This window comes from Salvelinus alpinus, chromosome 13 (genome assembly GCF_045679555.1).
Source record: "Salvelinus alpinus chromosome 13, SLU_Salpinus.1, whole genome shotgun sequence".
Classification (NCBI taxonomy): domain Eukaryota; kingdom Metazoa; phylum Chordata; class Actinopteri; order Salmoniformes; family Salmonidae; genus Salvelinus; species Salvelinus alpinus.
The window spans coordinates 42380624-42405309 of NC_092098.1; the positions used below are offsets into that span (position 1 = coordinate 42380624).

General features: G+C 40.4%; 2 protein-coding genes across 14 annotated transcripts in view; both read right to left on the reverse strand.

Moving 5' to 3' along the window:
- Window positions 1-1769: 1769 nt before the first annotated feature.
- LOC139537724 (CREB/ATF bZIP transcription factor-like) lies at window positions 1770-4796 on the reverse strand. The gene is made up of 4 exons (XM_071339374.1): window positions 4564-4796; window positions 3000-3851; window positions 2721-2796; window positions 1770-2237 (listed from the first exon to the last, which is right to left on the reverse strand). The coding sequence occupies exons 2-4, from the start codon at window positions 3800-3802 to the stop codon at window positions 2157-2159; spliced, it is 960 nt and encodes a 319-aa protein (XP_071195475.1). The 5' UTR covers window positions 3803-3851; window positions 4564-4796; the 3' UTR covers window positions 1770-2156.
- Window positions 4797-6122: 1326 nt separating this feature from the next.
- The window catches only part of sytl2a (synaptotagmin-like 2a), a 42497-nt gene continuing 23933 nt past the window's right edge, over window positions 6123-24686 (reverse strand). For 2 of the 13 annotated variants that reach the window (XM_071339376.1, XM_071339375.1), the window contains exons 7-19: window positions 22787-23548; window positions 19470-22010; window positions 15405-15503; window positions 15114-15170; window positions 14049-14170; window positions 11878-11997; window positions 11034-11203; window positions 10514-10616; window positions 9944-10105; window positions 9711-9807; window positions 9510-9615; window positions 7264-7469; window positions 6123-6848 (exon numbers count right to left, since the gene is read on the reverse strand). In XM_071339376.1, the coding sequence (XP_071195477.1) occupies window positions 6700-6848; window positions 7264-7469; window positions 9510-9615; window positions 9711-9807; window positions 9944-10105; window positions 10514-10616; window positions 11034-11203; window positions 11878-11997; window positions 14049-14170; window positions 15114-15170; window positions 15405-15503; window positions 19470-22010; window positions 22787-23548 (4694 nt within the window). In that variant the 3' untranslated portion in view covers window positions 6123-6699. Of the gene's footprint in view, window positions 6849-7263; window positions 7470-9509; window positions 9616-9710; window positions 9808-9943; window positions 10106-10513; window positions 10617-10765; window positions 10897-11033; window positions 11807-11877; window positions 11998-14048; window positions 14171-15113; window positions 15171-15404; window positions 15504-19469; window positions 22011-22786; window positions 23549-24686 lie in introns of those variants that run through there. The other 11 variants (XM_071339381.1, XM_071339382.1, XM_071339386.1 and 8 more) reach the window with 9 other exon arrangements.

Below are 24686 nucleotides of genomic sequence, written 5' to 3' on the forward strand. Positions count from 1 at the left end.
TCCTTACCCTGACAGTGGTCTATGGGCCAGACTAAATCCAATTTGGATTTCTAAAAAAAAAACAGCCACTCACTACTAACAAAAAAAATCAATGGTCGTGATGAAGGCAAACGGGAAGTGTTCACTTTTGGCCAAATCACCTTTCGTGATTTCAAACCAAGTCATTGAATTGATTTCAATTTATTTGCCAGTGAATTGTTCAAAATTGGACAGTAACCATCACTCCCATTGACTTTTGGTTAGCAGTGGCTAAAGTTCAAAGTGGCTGTTTTTAAGAAATCCAAATTGCAGCCAACTGGCTCCTGGTCTACTTTCAGTGCAAGAAACAATTTAACTGTAAAGGTCTTAAATACCAAAATTATCCTAATGGCACAATAATTAATTCAACAGCACCACCACTTGGTTTGCTACAAATCTGCGTGATCACAGGGCTGGAGAAATGTAACCACTCAATTCATAGGATGCATGTACTGACTGTCCGCCCACGTGATAGTTTTAACCATATTTTGAAGCTATAGTGTATACAAACAAAGACATTCTTTAAACAATGGATTACAAAACAAATGTGGGGTTATGATGGTTTCAACAGTGTGTTTGATTGGGGTCCTTAAATCATGTACACCTCAAGTAATCAGCTAAATGCATCAGTCTAAAAATGCTGTGTCTTAACAGGCTCTCAAACCCTTTTACGGTTTCCTATGTCCAACATATATGCACATATGGCAAAATATTCCAGATTTTTCATAAAAACAGTTTAGTTTGCAGTGCATGCCCAAATAAGTAGCCTTGCATAACAGGTCACTGTTATGACCTGTGAATTTTAGCCACCTACCTATACCCATGGATTCTTGGAAGAATACAACTTAATGCCCCCTGAGCTTACGCAATCATAACCCAAAATAAGTTTGTTTCAAACAATGTATAGCTTAAATATAAACGCAAAACTATCATTTCGATCTCATGTATTGTCACTCCTTTCATCCATAGCTTCATCTATGAATTTGAAGGTGGTTACATTTCTCCAACCCATCCTTTAGCTTTATAGCAAACAAAGTGTTTGGGTCAGCCATAACGCTGAAAAACAAATTAAAGACGGTACCTTTTAACAAAGTTAATTTGTGAAGAAGCTAACAATTTACTTTTCAGATCCAAATGAAAGCGTTGTGGGTTCTCCACATTAAATATTATCACCGAAATGCCGTCCAGCTCGATAAACTTTAGAGTGACAGTTGCTTACCCTATTTGTTAGACATTTTCAGACCTCAGAAGTGGCCTGTCTAAATGAATCAATGGCACAAGCTACCAGGTGTGTAAATCCCACTAAATGCCTCAGCACCTATCTGAAATTATTTTAATTTTCATCATTTTGATCAGCACCTGTATTTTTGGGGGGATTCATTTGGGATTGAGGCATATAGCTGGATCTATACAGGTGGTGGGATGGGACATGAACTTATTATTTAGACCAATTTTGAAGTCTGAAAACACCTGAAGCTGATTTTAGTAAAATATCACTTTAAAACTAAATGCAGCAGCATTATGTTAAAAACAAGTACATCGGACTAGTAGGCATATGCACATAGAGTATGCTTTGAACTCTCCACTGAAATGAGGCCTCACAAACCATTACCACATTTTTCCATTTTGTTGAGGAATTGATAGACCTTTGTCTGCAGAAAGAGCTTGCTGTTTGAAAAGAGAAAAAGAGATGTGTTAATATCAAATACACTGGGTCACATTCAAGGTAAAATATATAACTGAAACGTGTATAATCAAAATAAGATTTATTGTCAATCATATCCATGTTCCTGAAACATTGTTCTCATTTAGAAAAAAAAAAGTTGCCACAAAATCTTTGTATTTTACATAACATTCTTTAAGATTGTCACTTTATACAAAATTGGTGATGTCCATTTCTATCAGGATCACATCGATAACAAGATAGTTTGACTAGTTTTTTTTTTAAACAACTGGGTTACATACCAATGTGTCAACAAGTCAGGTTAAACTTGTGAACAAACCGTTATAGGACCTCTAATATTGTCAATGTAATAGGTAGTGGAACACTTGTCATCCACAATATATTCTAAATTCACTACTTTTTACAAAGAAGGTGTTATGGGATACTGGTTAAATGTAGTCACTTACACCCTTTGTTATACTACCTTTAAAAAAATACCAGGCCAAGTTGGCAGCAGCGGGTCCCGCCTCTTCAGCTTCCCGAACAGCAGAATCCACTTTAGCAATAAAGAAAAATAGGGGCGCTAAATGAAAACATCCTTCAGCAGAATAGTGACGTTTCACAAAAAGACAAGTTCTAACCAAACCATGCTAAGCAATTATATGTTGTTGTTTTTACCCATTCTGGTTTGAGAGCCAATATGAACTAATAATCATATACTATGAAAACTCTTTGTGAAACGTCACTGTAATCTATTTACAATTATATATATTTTTACAATTCCAATAAACTTGACAAATTCAACAGCCCCCATTTCTTTATATTTGGGAGGGAAATCAGTTTGATTTAATATTTACAGGTTAAACGCTTACGGCATAGAACTTAAAAGAAAAGTAATTCAAACTAAGATGGAAAGATATGTTCCAGTGTAAACTTAATGTTAGTGTAAAAGCCTTTGGTGTATGCTAAGAGGAATAAAACTTGAAAAACATCTTAGAATTTATCAAATCATCAGCTTTTCTTCATCTGAGATCCTTACCATGGAGCCAAGCAGACAGGGACGCTCTGTAACCCATTCATCCAGCATGGTAGAACAATCATCACCTAGAAGAAAACTGGCAACAAGGTTTAACGAGTAACGTGTACTTAAATCATTGGCAAGATTTTTTACACATGCTCAATCATTCAACATTTCTTAATTAAGTAATGATCTCAAATAGTTTTAACAGTGTTCATAGATTCCCCTGACGTTCATTACACTGAAGTTAATCAGGTTCAGTCTCAACATCTGAAAACAGATAAAAGTACTTGACCCTACATTTTGAGTGATGCGCTTGCACTCTCTGCACACTTAGTGCAGAACTCCACTGAGACGTTGTTCTTGTCCACGTGCAGACAGATGCCACCAGAGGTCTCCTTTTCCTCCACCTTCACATGTTTCCGGGGCAAGGCATAATCGTGGTCGTCATTCTTGTTGGACCCCTGGAAAAGCGAGGAAGATAATTTCATGCCGTTCACACCGCTCAGCCTTGACAACAGCTGGGCTAACATGCTCTCGTTGGCCAACACAGCTCTCAGGTACCTCGTCTCATCTTCCAACTCTTCTACCCTCTTATTCAATTGGACGTTTTCCTGTTTGAGTATGCGGTTTTCTGACGACAGAGACCCGACTTTATTTTCCAGCCCGTTCACGTATTCCTTCTTTTTCAGACGATTAATTCGCGCAGCGACAGCGTTTTTGTTGATCATGTGCCCAGATGGGTCATCTCTCCCCTTCCTTTTCTGAACAGCAGACACTCCTTCGGGCGATGGGGTCCTGGATGTGCCGATCCAAAAATCTTGATCTGTTGTGTCACCCACACCTAATTCGGCCAATCCAATGTCGAAAAGAGGGGAGACTGCATCCTTCTCAAATGTCCAGTGTAACTCGTCGATTCCAAATAAATCATCCAGCTCTAATCCAACTGTACTATCTCCATTCTCTGACCGAATTTCTTCAGAGGGACTCGTTTTAACATTTTCTATAATTTCAAAGTCAGTGACTTCAACATCAAAAGGACAAGTTGAAGAGTGCACCTCCACATCGGTGTTGTCTGAACGACCTCTTCGTCTGGTGATCATTTTTAGCTTTTGATGAGGGACACCACCAATTTATTCCCGCTCAGATTATCTGTGAGAATACAACAAGAACATTGATTAGTAAATTAAGTCTGTTTAATGAATATATTGGGTTTCATGCCCCCTACACATTAAAGACATGAGTTGTGTCCTGTGCTTCAGTGAGTAATGTTAAATTAGGCCTGACTATCCTTCAGATTCTGTCCATTACCTCAACCCCCATTTTGAAGGACCTAAAGTCTTGAGGCCATACACGTTTCCTTTACCAAATATAACGTTAATAAGTAGCGCTGAGCGATTAGTGCTTTTTGAGTTGCTCTATTTAAGTTAGATCATTTTTTAAATAATCACGGTTTTCGATTTCGATGTACTTTTTCATGTAAACGTGATTTTAGAGCTTTTTTATGGAAATTCCAAAGCCGAACATTCAATTGCCAAAACATTCATTCTGTGTGGATCTTTCTCGAGAAATTAAAAACTAATATAGACTGACGTTAGTTAGCTAATTTAGGCGCCATAATGGTCTGAACAAGACTGACGTTACATTAGGCCTAACTAGCTAACATTAGCTACCATGTAATCTTTACGTTTTTTGGAACATGTTATAAAGTACTCACATTGATATTTTGTTAACTAGTTTGTGTTTTCAACAACGTCAACGTTATTTTTTATTTAACGCTAGTTAGTTATAATATTATTAGCTAGTTGGAAGGCCACTGCGCACAAACAAAATGACAAAGCATTTTTGAGGTAACCACACTTACCCTCCGTGAAGCTTTAACTGGATCAGATTGTAGCTATTTGTTCGTAATATTATTCAGCTTCTCGTAGGAAAAGATTCGATCTTGTTTGACAGTCTGTACATTTGTCTAATCCCTAAACAACTACTTGCTGACTAGCGGAGAGAACTTCCAAACGTACAAAGGACGTAAAGAACGGCGACTCAAACCGCGGAAATGGTTTTCACTGGTTACCACAGCCACAAAGTCAAAATGGCGACTCAACCCGCGGAAATGGTTTTCACTAGCTACCACAGCCACAAAGTAAAACGGCTATATTGTAAAAATATATTACAAAAATTTGCTTTTTGCTCTTAATTTAATTTACGGTTAGACATAATGTTAGCATTGTGGTTAGGTTTAAAATCTGATAAAGATCAATTGTAGACATAGGCGGGGTTTATGACTTTGTGGCTATGGTAACTAGTGACGAGGCGGAAAAACATCACTAATAATCATATACTATGAAAACTCTTTGTGAAACGTCACTGTAACCTATTTACAATTTTTTTTTTTTACAATTCCAATAAACTTGAGATAAATTCAACAAGCCCCCATTTCTTTATATTTGGGAGGGAAATCAGTTCCGCTGCCCTGGCGTTGCTGACGTTTGCCAGATCTTACAACGCATGGATAGGTATTTTACTTCTCAGCGAACCCCATCATATGTTATAGCAGTTTCTGTCAGTCGGTGCTGCAACCATTGGTTGATGCACGCAACGTCTGAGCAAGGGAAGGGTTCTTTCCCACGGGGTCTAGCGTGAGTCTATAAAAAGAGTCGCAGTTGTGCTTAGTTATTTGCGCACCAGGGGTCGCATTATGAAGGTTTGAGCCTGTTAGCAGGGCTACCTTTTTAAAATAAATATCTTATTTTAATATATCAAATTATATACCACTTGGACTCCATTCGCTCCTGGTTCACAGGGTGGCCCACACGTGGCTGAAATTCTGCCGCTGTAGCATCTTAGACCCTCAGCATTTCTCTCCTCCGTTCCACCTCCTCCCTTTCTACTGCTCTAATGTGCGCAAGGCAGATCTGATCATCCCTGGATGTATTGTAGCCAGATTCGTCAGACTGAATAAGACGATGCGAGAGAGATCTATAATCACCAGATGCCCAAAAGACTCCACTCTAAAAAGGTCTCAATGTCCATAAGACAAATGACCTCTGTGCAGTCAAAAACGTGATACTATGAAAATGATGATAATGCCCTTTTAGTGAGCTGTTTGAAATGACCGCCTGAAATCTCAGCCTGTTATGGTATGGTGTTATGGTATGGCGGTAAATTAGTTAATAGACCAATAAGAAAGAGAGTTCCAAACCTCTTTGCCAATAACAGCAATATTTTATTATTAATAATAATTCTGGAGCATTTAAAAAAAACTCTGTCCCAAATTCCCCATAGGATCATGGCTCTTTTTGCATTCTCTTGGAAATCCAACTTCCGGTCTATTTCAAATTTATTTTTCTCACTGCTTCTTGCCTATTGCTGGCGGAAAATGTAATTATTTTTGTACAACCATTACTATTGAATTCACACAGATTTTTTTTTTCAACATGTGATATTGTATTTATTGTTGGGGTGCCTGAATTAGTGGAAACATTAACTATGATGAAAAATATATGCTGTTACTATATTGAGTAATGTGAAAAATTGTATTTTACAAAGACAACAATGAAAACATAACACCACATTTCTGATTATATATGCTGTTGTATCAATAGTGGAAACATTTTCTTCAGTTAATTTACCATGGAATTACATTATGAAAACATATATAGGAATATATACAAATAGCGATAAATATGCATTGGAATGAATCAATTAAAACAACCTATTTATATCTTAACAATTTCTGAGTGGGTATTTGATCAGTATGACAACAAGCATGATTATGTAAAATGTTAATTTTTCAAAAAATAAAATACACATTTGTAATGTAATTCTAAGAAGAATCTAAGCACCAAGCACAATACTCCAATGTGCCTGTATGGTCTTTCCCCTAAAAAAGTGAGAGATTATATTACTGATTACATTATCGGTTATAAATTTCATCAAACTGATACACCCAATGAGCAACTTTCTTCTCATTTTATCATCCAACTTTTCACACACCATCTTATTTTGATAAACCTCTTGCCATTATCAACATTCTCAAGGGTATAACATCCTCAACCCATTCATTGTGAGAATGCATCATTCTCTCCCATAAACTTGCTTCTTCAGAGGTTGAATCCATCCAATCCACCTCTAACCCATAACTTTTACCTGTAAAGACAGATGGGAGATGATCCAGTTAGCTTCCTATTGGATGTATTGTGTATGCATTTCAATATTAATAATTAGGCTACAATAGGTTTGGAACGACTCAAGAAACAATTTCAATATAAAGACATACTACCTTAGAGAAAAGCATTAATCAGATTCAGAAATGTGGGGAATTTTGTCAACCCATTAGATGCCGTAATTCAATCGGTGCTATAGCACAGGGAAGAGGGCACTGCACAGCTGAGAATGTGCCTTTTAAAGACATTTTCCAGATGTTCTCAGAGATCGCATTCATGGTCAACGTTGCTCTCATGTGTAAATTACCTTTAAAAGTCTGTTATAGTGTGCTGCATTTTAACGTGCCTTGAATTGAGTACCAGCCAAACTTTATTACAAATGACACAAAGTATCTTACCTGTTCCAAGGCCCAGCCTTAAGCCCCCAATGAAATGGTTAGTGAGCCGGTCGTGATCCCACACTGTGACTTCAACGCAGGCCTCTCGTAGGTCGTCCGGCAGAAAGTCATCGTAGACCATGGTGTGATTGAACATGGGGTTGGCCGTCTTCTTCACCACCCGAGTCTTCTGTCGGCTTTTCTTGCTCGTCTCTGGAAGCACGGTGCTAAAATAGCATACAACAACAGATTAGCAGCCTAGCACACTCTGGCCCACAATCTGATCCTGTGCATTTCAAGGAATAGCTTTAGCTCTAACAGTATAATGTAAATTTAGGACAAAAGCAATCAATGGCCCTGTTAGAATATTACAGAAATGCATCCTATCCTTCCTCGCTACCATTCTTGAGGTAATCACAGATATGAACTGGGTGGCTTGGTGAAAGTAATAGGGTGGTCACCTTATACCTATCCAATTGCATATAAACTCAGCAAAAAAAGAAATTTCCCTTTTTCAGGACCCTGTCTTTCAAAGATAATTCGTAAAATCCAAATAACTTCACAGATCTTCATTGTAAAGGGTTTAAACACTGTTTCCCATGCTTATTCAATTAACCATAAACAATTAATGAACATGCACCTGTGGAACGGTCGTTAAGACACTAACAGCTTATAGACGGTAGGCAATTAAGGTCACAGTTATGAAAACTTAGGACACTAAAGAGGCCTTTCTACTGACTCTGAAAAACACCAAAAGAAAGATGCCCAGGGTCCCTGCTCATCTGCGTGAACGTGCCTTAGGCATGCTGCAAGGAGCAATGAGGACTGCAGATGTTGCCAGGGCAATAAATTGCAATGTCCGTACTGTGAGACGCCACAGACAGCGCTACAGGAAGACAAGATGGACAGCTGATCGTCCTCGCAGTGGCAGACCACGTGTAACAACACCTGCACAGGATCGGTACATCCGAACATCACACCTGCGGGACAGGTACAGGATGGCAACAACAACTGCCCGAGTTACACCAGAAACGCACAATCCCTCCATCAATGCTCAGACTGTCACAATAGGCTGAGAGAGGCTGGACTGGGGGGTTGTAGGCCTGTTGTAAGGCAGGTACCAGACATCACTGGCAATAACGTCGCCTATGGGCACAAACCCACCGTCGCTGGACCAGACAGGACTGGCAAAAAGTGCTTTTCACTGATGAGTCACGGTTTTGTCTCACCATGGGTGATGGTCGGATTCGCGTTTATCGTTGAAGGAATGAGCATTACACCGAGGCCTGTACTCTGGAACGGGATCGATTTGGAGGTGGAAGGTCAATCATGGTCTTGGACGGTGTGTCACAGCATCATCGGACTGAGCTTGTTGTCATTGCAGGCAATCTCAACGCAGTGCGTTACAGGGAAGACATCCTCCTCCCTCATGTGGTACCCTTCCTGCAGGCATTGTCTGTGGCATCTCACATGACCCTCCAGCATGACAATGCCACCAGCCATACTGCTCGTTCTGTGCGTGATTTCCTGCAAGACAGGAATGTCAGTGTTCTGCCATGGCCAGAGAAGAGCCCGGATCTCAATCCCATTGAGCACATCTGGGACCGGTTGGATCGGAGGGCTAGGGACATTCCCCCCAGAAATGTCCGGGAACTTTCAGGTGCCTTGGTAGAAGAGGTGGGTAACTTCTCACAGCAAGAACTGGCAAATCTGGTGCATTCCATGCAGAGGAGATGCACTGCAGTACTTAATGCAGCTGGTGGCCACACCAGATACTGACTGTTACTTTTGATTTTGACCCCCCCTTTTATCAGGGACACCTTATTCAATTTCTGTTAGTCACATGTCTGTGGAACTTGTTCAGTTTAAGTCTCAGTTGTTGAGTCTTGTTATGTTCATACAAATATTTACACATGTTAAGTTTGCTGAAAATAAACGCAGTTGACAGTGAAAGGGCGTTTCTTTTTTTGCTGAGTTTATATGCCTCAGTGCTTACCTCAAGGAAAGAAGGATGTATTTTCAAAGTATTAAAACAGGGCCAATATTCAGTGAGTAAAAGAGGACAAAAAATTGCCATCTACAGGAGTACAACAGTATAAAAAAAATCTGTATTTCTACAGTGTATTACATTTGTGAGTGAATCGCTACAAATTCAATGGTTTAGTTTATATATGACTAAATGACACATTGGCACTATAAACATATTCAATACTAAAGTATGCTTCACACCCGTATTTAACCAGGTGCAACATATCCAAAACACATACCATTTCACGAAGGGGTCAATGATCGCACCCCTGATAGCAGGCAGGTTCTTGCAGTCTTTCACCCAAATCTGCACCTCACCCGTCTCCGTTTTGGATGACCTCTTACCTATCAATTGAGTAAAAACACACATAAGTAAGTTATGTTCAATAGAACACAGAACAGGCTAGATGATGTTGAGAGTGGTCTGAGAAACTGCTTACTGTAGGAGATCTGTGGCAGGAAACGCAATCCTATTCTCATCTCTCCTCTATGGTCAATAGATTGGGAGTGAGAGGGACTGAGAGACTGTGTCGAGATCTAGAGTGAATAGAATGACTTTATTTTTAGTTGTGGCAAGTTGGTATCAGATCAGTCTTTATGAATTACCACCTATATAAAATTGATACTGCAAAACAGACTGTATACAACCAAAACTATTCCTCTTGTAGTTTACCCTTGCATTCAAAGCATAATCATTCATCTGCGTGTTGCTAAAGTCCCATTCAGACAAATCCAAGTCCACCTCGCCAAGGAAGCTGTTCCGTCCAAAGTTGTCGTTGTGCCACACGGAGACATTAAGTGCTTGAGTCTTGAGGGTCTCCATGGCAACTTTAAACTGCAGGGGTAGAAAAGGGGATAAAAGTAGTTTATTCAATGCAGACACAATAGACAGAGCACTGATAGCTTTGTGTCGTCACTGATAGCTTTGTGTCGTCACTGATAGCTTTGTGTCGTCACTGATAGCTTTATGTCATCACTGATAGCTTTGTATCATCACTGATAGCTTTGTGTCGTCACTGATAGCTTTGTGTCCAGCTATTTTTGAACTGTTGACAAACAATATCCCGAGTATAAAATCAGGAATGTACACCCCCCCCACACACACAGACACACACTTTGCCATATCAGAGGACACCTGGACCACCTATTGAGATGTTTGTTGAGTGAATCAGGTGATAAATTATCTGAAAAGGAGACTGGAGGAGGACTTTAATAACCAGCCATCATATCTCTTCTCTCTTACCCTAAGGATCTCATTGTAAGTGGGGTTCAAGGTCTTCTTTTTCACACTGGCTTTTCTCTTTCCCATTTTCGCTTTGTCCGGTAAGAGGTAACATTTCACATATCTGAAAATGAATATCCAACATCAGATTCTTAGCCACTACACAAATACAAAGCAAAAGCAACTAGGGCTGGGATTCAATTAGAAGCTGTGCTATAGCGCGCTGGACATTTAAAGGTAATTAACAATTAAGCAGGCATCTGCAATGTTTACCTTGAATGCGATCTCAGCAAATGCGGTAACATGTCTACAAGTGCAATCGGATAGAAGTCGGTGAAAGTTTCCAAGGCACATCATTGCTTTCCATGCACCTAGTCTCAAATTGCAATAACACACTGATGATCCTATGTAAGGTAATGGGAAACAATGATTCCATAAACCTCTGTAAACCTATGCACCTGGAGATGGCAGATTTTTTTTTACAATGATAGGATAATCACACACACACACACACAATCTTATTTATTGCAAGAACACCTACGGATCAGAACGGTTCTTCTTGGGTTCTGCCACGGCAAGATCTCTGCAGTGGACAACAAAGATGTGGAACTCCCCGAGCTTCTGGACATAATTCATGGCAAACCGGATTGTTCCCTTCACTTCCACATCCCCATCTACTCCACTGTAGATGCTTGCCACACTGCCGCTCACCTTAACGGTCCACATGATGTTAGGAAGAGACAACAGCATCACCAAGTGTTGTATCAAGCCATCAAACCAGATGTTTGATGTGTTTGATACCCTTCCATTGATTCTGTTCCAGACATTACAATGAGCCTGTCCTCCCAATTTAAAGTGCCACCAGCCACCATTGAACCTCAGTATTATTTTCTTCCAGATGCGGAACAAATGCCTCTCTTAGTCCACATTCAGAACCCTAATACTCCCCGATTCTCTAGAACCCTAATATTCCCAATTCTCTAGAACTCTAATATTCCCAATTCTCTAGAACCCTAATATACCGATTCTCTAGAACCCTGATATTCCCAATTCTCTAGAACCCTAATATTCCCAATTCTCTAGAACCCTAATATTCCCAATTCTCTAGAACTCTAATATTCCCAATTCTCTAGAACCCTGATATTCCCAATTCTCTAGAACCCTAATATTCCTCATTCTCTAGAACCCTACTATCCTTACATCTGCTATGGGACAATTGTATGATTCCTGTGTATCACATGTGGGGGAGAAAACAAATGTCCTGCTGTAACTTTTGTTATTAGCATTATTAGGATTGCAGCCACGTGAATTCAAAGCAAAGTGAGTTTGATTATTTCATGGCACATGGTCAACATATCTGATAGGGAAGCTGCATGGGAACATACAGAGGACATGGACGCCATGTCAGAGGAGAGGCTAAGGTTAGTGAGGGAACTGCCCATCCGCTTTTTCCAGCTGAAGTTGAGACTTTTCACTGAGGTGCTGTCACTGTCTCTGCCATCCTTCTACAAGATAGTGCAGAAACAACAATGGCGAGTGGTCAGAAACACACACACACACACACACACACACACACACACACACACACACACACACACACACACACACACACACACACACACACACACACACACACACACACACACACACACACACAGGTTAAAACACATTGTGGGCCTACATAGTGGTTGGAGCCAGGGTCTGCTACATGCACATACAGTGCCTTCGGGTAGTATTACACATTTTGTTCCGTTACACCCTTATTCTAAAATAGATGTTAAAAACTCAGCAATCTACACACAACACCCCATAATGACAAAGCGGAAACAGGTTTTCAGAATTTTTTGCAAATGCATTACAATTTTAAAACAGAAATACCTTATTTACATGTATTCAGACCCTTTGCTACGAGACTCGAAATGGAGCTCAGGTGCATCCTGTTTCCATTGATCATGCTTGAGATGTTTCTACAACTTGATTGGAGTCCACCTGTGGCACATTCAATTGATTGGACGTGATTTGAAAAGGTACACACCTGTCTATGTAAGGTCCCACAGTTGACAGTGCATGTCAGAGCGAAAACCAAGCCATGAGGTTGAAGGAATTGTCCGTAGAGCTCCCAGACAGGATTGTGTCGAGGCACAGATCCAGGGAAGGGTACCAAAAAATGTATGCAGCATTGAAGGTCCCCAAGAACACAGTGGACTCCATCATTCTTAAATGGAAGAAGTTTGGAACCAACAAGACTCTTCCTAGAGCTGGCCGCCTGGCCAAACTGAGCAATCGGGGAGAAGGGCTTTGGTCAGGGAGGTGACCAAGAACCCGATGGTCACTCTGACAGAGCTCCAGAATTCCTCTGTGGAGATGGGAGGAGCTTCCAGAAAGAACCATCTCTGCAGCACTCCACCAATCAAGCCTTTATGATAGAGTGGCCCGACAGAAGCCACGCCTCAGTAAAAGGCACATGACAGCCCACTTGGAGTTTGTCAAAAGGCACCTAAAGACTCTCAGACCATGAGAAACAAGATTCTCTGGTCTGATGAAACCAAGATTCAACACTTTGGCGTGAATGCCAATCATCATGTCTGGAAGAAACCTGGCACCATCCCTACGGTGAATCATGGTGGTGGCAGCATCATGCTGTGGGGATGCTTTTTAGCGGCAGGGATTGGGAGACCAATCAAGATCTAGGCAAAGATGAACGGAGCAAAGTACAGAGAGATCCTTGATGAAATCCTGCTCCAGAGCGCTCAGGACCTCAGACTGGGGCGAAGGTACTCTTCCCAACAGGACAACGATCCTAAGCACACAGCCAAGACAACGCAGGAGTGGCTTCGGGACAAGTCTCTGAATATTCTTGAGCCCGGACTTGAACCCAATCGAACATCTCTAGAGAGACCTGAAAATAGCTGTGCAGCAACGCTCCTTATCCAACCTGACAGAGCTTGAAAGGATCTGCAGAGAAGAATCTGAGAAACTCCCCAAATACAGGTGTGCCAAGCTTCATACCCAAGAAGATTCAAGGCTGTAATTGCTGCCAAAGGTGCTTCAACAAAGTAGTAAAGGGTCTGAATTCTGTTTGTTTTTTTCTTTGTCATTATGAGGTATTGTGTGTAGATTGATGAGCAAAAAAACTATTTAATCCATTTTAGAATAAGGCTGTAACCTGACAAAATGTGGAAAAAGTGAAAGGGTCTGAATACTTTCTGAAGGCACTGTACAAGCCATGTTAAAAATGTACTGAAATGTGGGACAGAGTAGAGTGGTTATCAATAGCTCATGCGTCTTATCCAAGCATGAAAAATACATTCAATATATGACCTCAAAAAAGGAAAGGTGACTGCAGTACCCCTGAAAATGTTATGCATTTGGTCATAAATGGTGGATTTTGAAAGCCATTAAAATGAATTCAAGAGGGAAGAATTCTATAAAATCAGTTATTTTGTATTGTTGTCATCTTAAAGGTAACAAGGCAATTCACTTCCCCCTAATTCTGATGGGGTATATCACTCTAAAAATGCTTAGGTATTTTGCACAGAATTTTTATTTGTTTTACCTCATCCTGCAAAACAGACACCGACTTGGTCATATTCTTCATCTGCTCCGGGACTGAAAGGGAGGAGGGAGAGGGAGGAGGGAGACGGAGAGGAAGGAGGGAGGAGGGAGGCACTGCAAAAACTGGAAGATGCAAAGCAGATAGGTGGATAAGGACTTTTATAACTCTCTAACTAATCTCTCTTAATGGCTCAAATCAGCAGGGTCTTCACTGAAATAGTGAAATTGCAAGACAATGTAATTACAGCTGATGTAATCATATTGGCCAAACGACATGCTTTCCTCAACGTTCCTCTGCTCTCAATAATCCACTTCCTGAATAATTCCTAAATCAACCCCTATCATCTTCCCCTTAGACAATTGAGTAGATCGGAGAGGATTGGGAAGGTGTAAGCGATTTGCGGAACTTCCACCTTGCCCTATGATAGTACAGGTGCATGAATTGTTGCCATATTCTTATTATACCAATCCAATCCTCTCAGATATCCCCAAATGCCTCAGAGGGAAGAGCTAGGGATTGATTTGGGATTATTTTTTGAGTGTTGTGGGCATGTTTTGAAACCAGGGGAATTAATGCAGCATTTTTGTGTGTTTTTATTTGATCTGATGCACATGGACCATCTTATGTTCCATTTCTTGTCAAAAATGTTAACTCAATATACAATAGGGTGTAAACAAGAACATAGTGAACATACTTGGGCAGAGTCAAGGAAAATTGATTTAAACAATCACAAGATCAAATGTTGTTATAACCATGGCATCACTGTGCCTGAAACCACAACAACCAACAGAACAATGTTATTTGAAAAATTCTAGTTTCCTCAAATTGAAATAAAATATGAATAGTGATATTTCAACAATGAGTTACAATTCTAATCTATTCTCATTACTGATAGTTTACGGATTCAACTCTCACCAATAAATACAGTCAAAATCTAGTAATACAATTTAGTAGAAGCCAAGTATAACAAAATTGTATTTGTTTGCACAATACTCGGTGTCTGCCTTCAAACAAAAAGCAAATGTACACTGTTTTTATCAAATGAAATTGAGCAGAAATATTTACCATCATCCACATTTAGATTCATTTCACTTCTTTGGTCAATTATACTTCTCTCTTCTCCTTTGGAAGAAAATAAAGGGTTAGAGGATTAAACAGTTAACTTCAGATATCATGAAAACAATATCATAATGCTCATTGAAAACTCTTTCTTAAACAATTTATTTGAATGGTTACAGCGACAATTGGAACAATTGGCCACGGCTAACCACAGTCTAGGATTGAGAATAACACTGAGTTAAGGAATTCAAGAATCAAGCCTATTGAGCTCAGGAAAACCAAGAACTGTCTATTTACGTTTTGGTGGTGATAAAACGTCTTCCAGACTTCTGGATAAGGGTCTTGAAGACATTTGTTTCAACTCTAACCTGATTGGGCTTGAGTTCTCACCATGACCTGCCACAGATAAAATAAAATCAGCTCTGGAAAATATTGCAAAAAACAGACGAACAAACAGACCGGTCTTCGTAGACTGCATAACATTAAGAAAAATGGCCCAATCTGATATTTCCAGATACTTGTTCTGAACAAACAGTTACACAGGATTCCAAAAATCTATTGATTGTTCTTTATGAAGATTAGGGAATATTTGAATTAGTTTTTTTTCAATTCCATCAACTGATTATTTGAAACACCCTGACAGATAATACAAATATATATTAGCTTACTTCACAGTTTCTTAATGATCCAAGTCTGTGGCATACAGAGTGATTTGATAAGGTGATTTACTAAACATTTTACATTGGAAGCATCTAGAAATCAAAAAGGTTTTCTTCACGCTTCATGTACTTATTTGAATCAGAGAGACCTTAGTTAATCTACTCTACAGAATGGTTATCATGATCATGTTAGAGACAATCATCTTGTGCCTATGTCAGAATGCAGATACAATAAAATGACAGATACAAATATGAAGGCAGGTTAGTCCCATGAAATGTAGGAATTTGTATATAAATAAAAAATCTAATTGAGATCTTATTGGCTCACGCAAAGTGACAGTTTTAACGGCATTAGTAGTTTGGTACAGCACAGTATATTCAATATTGCTACTTCCTTTTACCGCTAAAGTTATCGGTTTGCACATCTATTTCGACCCATTAATGACATGAAGAGACTTTGAGTGATGCAACCGTTTGCTATGCACACCTGGCTGAAGGAGCGACAAGATAAAGTTGAGTAAACTTCAACAGCACAATAGCGTGATATCCAATTGGGACACAGAAGGTCTGGCAAGCTAGCTTTCACTTTTTTTGTGTGCGTGTTTCGATCCTCTCTCTCTCTCACACGCACTTGCTGTCTTGACCTCTGAATGCTCGGCTATGAAAAGCCAACTGGCATTTACTCTTAAGGTGCTGACCGGTTGCACCCTTCATAACCACTGTTAATATTATTTGACCCTTCTGGTCATTTATGAATGTATGAACAGCTTGAAAAATTATCTATCCTTTATGGCCATGTACTTTTATAATCTCCAACCAGTTCGGATTTAAGTATAACTTTTGTATGACTGACGCCTTTAGTGAGAGGTCTAATGCTTAAATATTTCATCATTTCGGCCCCCCGATTTCATATTCATTATATAAATAGGCCCATGTGCACCTTCATCAGATGAACCGCAACATGTCGGCTAAAGCGATATAATTCATAAATGCATTTGAAAGTTTTTAATATTGTGATAGTGATCTGTTATCCAACAATTATTATTATTACTAACCCTGCATTATAATTATATAAAAGCCCCTTAGATATTCTGTGTTTTTATTTACAGTAGTGATGGACAGCTGGAGGCATTTTGTTTTTCCCAAGCGTGGTTTTAGAGTACTTAAGCATCGAATACATTGCAAATTTGCCCATATTGGCCTTTAGACTACACTTTACAATAGGACAAATATGTTATTGAATTCGATAAAAAAAACTGTTATAAAATGTATATTAAGTAGTCTTGCTTGTCTCAGAGCAGCTCGAAACGGTGCTGAAATAGTTGACCACAAGCGGCCTTCTAGGCAGAGCTGCAAAGAAAAAGCCATATCTCAGACTGGCCAATAAAAAATAAAAAAGATTAAGATGGACAAAAGAACACAGACACTGGACAGAGGAACTCTGCCTAGAAGGCCAGCATGCAGCACTGTTGACTGGTGTTTTGCGGGTACTATTTAACAAAGCTGCCAGTTGAAGACTTGCAAGTCTGTTTCTCAAACTAGACACTCTAATGTACTTGTCCTCTTGCTCAGTTGTGCACCGGGGCCGCTCACTCCTCTTTTTGTTCTGGTTAGAGCCAGTTTGCTCTGTTCTGTGAAGGGAGTAGTACACAGCTTTGAACGAGAGCTTCAGTTTCTTGGCAATTTCTAGCATGGAATAGCCTTCATTTCTAAGAACAAGAATAGACTGACGAGTTTCAGAAGAAAGTTCTTTGTTTCTGGCCATTTTGAGCCTGTAATCAAACCCACAAATGCTGAGGCTCCAGATACTCAACTAGTCTAAAGAAGGCCAGTTTTATTGCTTCTTCAATCAGAACAACAGTTGTCAGCTGTGCTAACACAATTGCAAAAGGGTTTCTAATGATCAATTAGCCTTTTAAAATGATAAACTTGGATTAGCTAACACAACGTGCCATTGGAACACAGGAGTGATGGGTGCTGATAATGGGCCTCTGTACGCCTATGTGGATATTCCATAAAAAATTTGCCGTTTCCAGCTATAATAGTAATTTACAACATTAACAATGTCTACACTGTATTTCTGATCAATTTGATGTTATTTTAATGGACAATTTATTTATTTTTTCTTTCAAAAACAAGGACATTCTAAGTGACCCCAGACTTTTGAACGGTAGTATATATGTATATATATTATTTCCCAGAACACTTACCATGTGTGTTCTCGTTTTGTACTATTCTGCAGTTTCGACCCAATGATGCGTCTGACAAACAAAGAACTTTGCGTACTGCAGGCCCAGGCATAGATCAAAGCTGGCGAGACAAGAGATATGCTGGACCCTATGTCAGAGAGGTGTTTTTGGTGGTACCACGTCATGTCTATTGTCCTGCTAATAGCCCTTGTGAAAAACAAGTGTTTGAAAACATGTTTTCAAAAGGCCTCCAGGGCCGACAGATAAGTTCCTTACTTTTTCCACCTTCCACTTGCCTCTTCCATTTATTCCCATAGTAATTTGTTATGGTTTGCATTGCAAATGAGGGCATAAACTGGGTCAAGACGTCAGAGTAAGTAGACCTTTATGTAGTAAAATAAAGGTTAAATAAAAAGACATAAAATACTTTTATACTTTTATTTACTCAACACTAGTGAGACTCATGTCGCCTACGGTAGGCCTACAGTATATCTAAAAATACTTTTTTAATCTCTACATGTAGGTCTCCTGATGTAAACCCGATCGAACTTGTTGCAATAAACATTTGCATGTTTGCCTGGCATGGATTGTGAATCCATCTCGTTCCTCGCCCTATTCAACTCCGCCAATGCCGCCTGACTCTCCACCAATGACGAGACTCTCCGCGAATAATTACATTTAGAGGATTGGAGGATTCTAAATTAATTTCTAAAGGGCATTTTTCGTTAGGGCAAATCTGATCTGTGAGAATATCTAAGGCGCTTTTATATAATTATAATGTATTGTGAAAGGAAAATGACATGCACAAGAGACAGTGGTATATATTTTTATTTATCACAAATTTCTTTAACCAATTTCGGTCTTTAATGCAGGGCCGACAGACAAATTCCTTACTTCTTTTATTTTTCTGAAATTGCAACCAACTTTCTATGGCTTGTTAAAGAAATTATTATATTTTGTAGATGATTTCATTTCAAATAACCGAAAGTGAGCGATTGTAATCTGAATAAAGGGAAAAAGGCCATTCTTGAACATGGGGTGAGACATTCTTACTAATTTATAAATAAAGCCAGTTTGTTATTTAGAATTTTTTATTCCTGTTTTTAGAGGGTGAGAAACCAAAAGCACACCGTACCTATTTTTTGAAAATCGTCAGTCCACATGACTGTTTTTGTTTTTGAAAACGCCTCCATTAATTGCCACAGTTCCTGACTACTGATAGATCAGCGTTCTAGCTCCCCCTTGTGATCGTGTGGTGAAATGACAGAATGCCACCATCTACCACAAACGGTCGCGGCATAAGCTTGTAACTTTTAAAGGAAGAACCACTGTATATCTACCCAAAAGATGCAAATTCTGCCATGTGGAAGACATTGTCCTGTGCGTCTAACCCTGCTGCTTCCATCAAAGGTCAGAATGATGTGGCCAACATGATTTGCCCCCACATTTAAATCATTAGCCATTTCACTTCTAAATCACTAAATCTATGTTTGATGAGAAAATGCAAAGCTCACAGCTTGAACTTGCCCGAGATTGAGACCAGATCTCAGGCATGCTTCCTCTGGATAAGCGACTGTCGACATTCTCCATGGACCTAGGACTGATCCAAGATGGACTCCCCTCACTGCTTCTCATGCTCAGGAGCAATGGAGTGGGGACAGTGGGACTCAGATGGCCATTCCCCACTTTATCTAAGATAAACTGAGGGATGTGTGTCCGCTCAGGGAGCCCCAAATAATGCTGATTGCTCTGGGGAATGAAAGACCTTGCAAGGCGGAGATATGTTTCAGAGACTTCAGATGCTCCCGAAAGCTTTCTTTCACCAGGATCCCTATTGATGGGCTGTTGACCAATCTTGCCAGCTTCAAAGGCTCTTCTTATATGCGGGTCCCCATGATTTGGCATAGAGGACCAGTGAGGACTGCCCTCCTGTACACTTAGGTTCCCTAAACTGGTCCTTCTGACGGGGAAAGGGAGCGACCTAGTAGGTGATAGCGGGGACATCATAGAAGTTAGTGAGCTCTGTGCCGAGCCTCTACGTGACAAGGTCAGGCGATCCTGCGCCTTCTCTTCAGATCTAAACTGTGGAGAGGTAGACGTGATTCCTAGGGTATGTTTGGTGGACTCTGATCCTGACTGCATTGCTTCACGTGAGAGTCCTTTTCTCTGTTTAACCACTGGTGTTGCTCTCTCTGGATCATCCTGATGCTCCCTTGTGGGTGAGGCAATGTCTATGGAGAAGGATTTAAATGGAGAACTATCACACCTGGCTCCTTGGAAACTGGATGAACCTCTGGGCAGAGCTTTTGGATGACAGGTCTTTGAAGGACTTCTCTTCAGTTCATCGTCAGTTTTGTCTTTCCACTTTGGAATTTCAGATCTAGGCAGAGGTGTTTTAGGACTTAAGGGTCTTTCTTGATACAGGGTTGGCCCTGTTTCCATCTTACATGAATCTTGCTGATTTATAGAATCAACATGACCAACACTACAGTGACTACTCGGCAGTGATGAGTTTGAACTCCGCTTGATGAAACCCTTTTCTATTCTTTCAGTCATGGACAAGTCGGAGGCGCTGGCCTTAACCCCGTATAAGGAAGAGCTTTGCTTGTCACAGTCACCCTTCCCTAGGTCAGTTTCAATTGTTCTTAGACTAGACTGAGAAGTGGCAATTGAGTGGTGGACTGGAGATGTTTCTGAAAATGGATGGGTTTGACTATCTAAAGCCTCCTTTGGTTTGCCAACAATGACCCTTGGTCCACTATTCTCCTTCTCCCAGAAGGACTTGAGGTTATTAATCTTGGCCTTCCTGCTTTCCTGTTGACTGAGGGAACATCTAACAAGGGGCACTGGGACACGCCCCTGCCGGCTTGTGCGGGGACTGGGTGGAGAGACATGTAAAGGAATGTCCACCTTCTCATCTGGCTGGACTGTCTGAGAAGGCACTGTCAACCCCACAGATGAACTGGAATTATCTTCAGAGATAAGGATGGATTTATCCCTGAATGTACCATTGTCACCTGATGTTTTTAACATGTAGTTGCTTTCAACGGAAGATGAGGACTTTTCGTCATATGATAGAGCAGCACTGTGGTCTATGTTACACTGCTCTGAGGTTTCCACCTTTTGGGAGATGGGATGGTTAATCAGCATATGTGAGTCATTACTATTATTGCTTATTGCTCCAAAGATATTGGACTTTCTCATGCCACTAGTGTCGAGGTCAAGCTGAATATTTTGAAAAGATGATGATGCTTCAACAGTCTCAGCCTTGGCAAAATCATGCATTTTTTGGTCACAAGTATCCCCAGCACTGACAAGTACTTCACACCTCATTGTATCAGTGCTTAGTTTACTGAGCAGTATTTTAGGGCCAATTTCTCTTTCCCAAAATGATTTCAAGTTGGAGAGTTGATCTGGTAACGTATCTACTCCACATGCACTCCCCTGTGGCTCCTGTTGAGTTTGGTCTATTTCTTTTTTAAGCACTAGTTCTCTAACCTCCGATGTCTTCTCATTTTTAGCTGACTGTTTGTCAGTAGCACATGTTTGCAGATCTTGCTGCTGGTCAGAATAAGTATTCACAGTGGACTGGCAGTTGACGAAGTTCAGGGTGGAGACGTCAAGCTCTTTCTGTTCACAGAGGACCACCTCCTCTTTAACTGGGCTTTGCGGTGCAGGGATTTTCTCTTCTCTTGCTTCCCATCTACTAAATATCCCTAGGAGCTCTCTCCGAGGCTTTGGAGACACACGACTAGATGGCTTCTTAGAGGCAGCATCACTTGGCATCTCATCTGTGATGATGTCGACAGGAGTACCTAGTTCATCACTGGGTTGTTGGGGGAGCTGTGCCTGTGGCTTGTCACTGCTTCCCAGGTTCCAGCTGAACCAGTCTCGAACCTTAGCCATGGATTGACCGTCCGCCTCTGTTATCTTGGTGGGGGAGATCCCCTGGGCCGCAGCCCCCAAGAGAATGGGCTTACCTGTCTCTTGCTCAGCACAATGGAGGTCGGACACCTGAAGGGTAAGGGACTCAGCATGACGATGCTCAAGTTGATCTGTAAAGGAAATAAAACAACTTGGATTGCTCATCACTTGTATTTGCTGACATACAAATGTAGGATCTTAATTTGAGCCAGTTTGCTACAGCAGGAAAATAATCCTGCAGCAACAGGAAATGTGAATTATTATGTGGTTTATAATGAATGGACATTTTTGTAGGGGTTGATATATTTTTCATTCGGGCAAATCAAGTCAGAAGTTTAAAGTGGAAATGACACATTTTGGAAGCCTTTTTTAAAACTCAAATACACTACAAGCAGGAAAATTCTCAGCAACAAAAGAATAATCAAATTCAGATCCTACATTTGAACAGAGCAATAAATAATCAAGCAAATTATTGAATTGAACTATGTCATCTACAAGTCAGTATAATGATGAGCAATAGCATGTAATAGAAGAAAATGATTTGTAAAACATTAGACAACCATATAATTTCAAAGCCTGAATGCCCCCACCAATGAAAAAAAGAGCACATTCCTTGCAGTCCAAATTCCCCAATCACCATCAGCAAATATTATCATCATACAATAAATTCATGTGTACATTCATGTATGAAAGCAAGCAGGTTAGTGATTAAAAAACAGATCTTACAACACAAACATGGTGAGTAGTTTAAAAAGTTGTATTTCCTAAATTAATTGAATACAAACCTAAAATCATTCTCTACACTCCTCACTACAAATATTTGAATTGATTGATGGGTTGATTGTTGACTGATTGATTTTATTAATTAATTCATCAAATTAATAAAATGGAGATGCACTAGCCTTACCAGCAGGGACCTGGGCTTGGCCTGTGTCTAGGCATCTTATATCTTGCTTCTCTCTGCAACTCAGACCCTCACCTATGTCCACATGTCTCTGCGTATCATGAATGGGCTGTTGGAGCCAGCAAGGTGAACCTACAGCTGTCAAAACCTCAATGTCTTCCTTTAGTGGTCCGTGATCACCCTGGTCAATACCACTGTTGATGCCACTTATGTCTGACTGCCCCGTCTCCTCCTCTCCCTCTGGGGGGCTTGTACAGTCCAAATCCAGGAGACTGTGTTCGCCCAGCTCCTTTCCATCCTGCATCTCAGTGGGCCACTCCACGCTGCTCCTGCTCACTGCTGGGCCGAATCTCACCTGTTTCCTGTCTATCCAGACCAGGGTCTCTCTCTCTTTAGCAGGCCGGGTGTCTGAAGATGGCTCTAAGATCCCGTTACTGGAGTGCAGCGTTTGTGGACACTGTGGTTCTGGCTGGCGCCTGCAGACGTTTCGGAACTGAAGAAAGTCAGTGGAGCTGCTTTGTTTGAGGATGCTCCTAGGGGCGGGAAAGCTGGCCTGTCTGTCTGCTGGGCTGTCTGGCTGCTGGCCTGTCTGTCTGCTGGCCTGTCTGACTGCTGGGCTCTCCAAGAGAGAGTCCTGGGATCTGTTAATGATTGTTCTTGTTTTGGGGACAGGCATGCGCAGAGGTGCACTCTGGATGTTTTCGGAACAGATCGATTTTAAGTTAGTTTGATGAGCAACGCAGAACTCAGATGGTGGTAGAAACTCTGGGGGAAAAGACAATGGGGGGTGGTGGATAGAAAATTAGGGCACAAAAGCAGGTGGATAAAGCAAGCATGTTTCGAGAAGCGATTACAATGACGCCTTATGGTTAACACCACAAACATACAGTGGATCCCAATGTAGATGCAAATACATTAATTGGGTGGTGGGGCTAGGGACTTTAAGTACATTTGCATCGGATTACTTTCTTGGTTTACTTCCTTGGTTTAATTCCTTCATGGTTATTGTCATTATCATGATTTTCATAATAGCTTGGGAGATTATTCTACATGAGAGAATGTTAAAATATACCCACTGGGCACAGTCGTCAGTTCAATGTCTAGTTTTGAATTACAGTTGGTTAAGTTGTCAACTAATGTGAATTCAATAAAAAATGTCACCATGTCATTGGATTTAGGTTAAAAGTTGGGTGAAAAAAATATGAAATTCCCTTAAATTGATGACTTCTTTCAAATCCAATCAGTTTTCCATGTTGATTCAACGTCAACACATTACATTATTTTGGTTGGAATGATGTGGAAACAACGTTGATTCAACCAGTTTTTGCCCAGTGGGTAGTTAGTGCCTAGATTCCTTGAAAAACATTGTTTTCAGATACACTAGGGGAAACATTAAGGATCTCCAGCACAGACAAGTCATGCATTGCAGCTTAGGGTTTTGGAGTCAGGGTACATGCCTTTATGCGTAATCCCTCTGCTAGTCTGTATTTGCATACCTCCCCCTTTGGCTCGCCTTCCTTCTGGGAAAAACCTGACTAGTTGCTAGATACTCATTGGCTCATTTCATGAAATTGTTTCAGAGCACATACTTGAGAAATTGCCACACTATTGTTGCACGTCTTGAAATTAAGGGCAACTGGCTCAAGCACTGTAGTTACACAACTGAAGTTTACCTAAATACTAGAGCATTAGTTATTATACAATGGAAATGCAGGTTAATATTTTAGCCAAACAATGAGAATGAACAATGGTAATCATTCTTGCATTCTGTTTTGGTAATTGGAATCTACAAAATGGCTAATGGGAACTGTGTTTTCCTCTTCCCTTCTTATGAGAATGTTATGAAAGAAAGGTGGAAGAAATACAACATACATATTATGTTCCTGACATGACAAAAATACAT

Excerpts from the sequence above, each read along its gene's own strand:
- LOC139537724 (XM_071339374.1), bottom strand. The coding sequence starts at position 3,802 with ATGATCACCAGACGAAGAGGTCGTTCAGACAACACCGATGTGGAGGTG. Across the intron at positions 2,797-2,999 it reads GCAAGCGCATCACTCAAAAT|TTTTCTTCTAGGTGATGATT; the intron begins GTAGGGTCAAGT and ends CCTTGTTGCCAG. Across the intron at positions 2,238-2,720 it reads CCTGTCTGCTTGGCTCCATG|TGGATTCTGCTGTTCGGGAA; the intron begins GTAAGGATCTCA and ends TTATTGCTAAAG.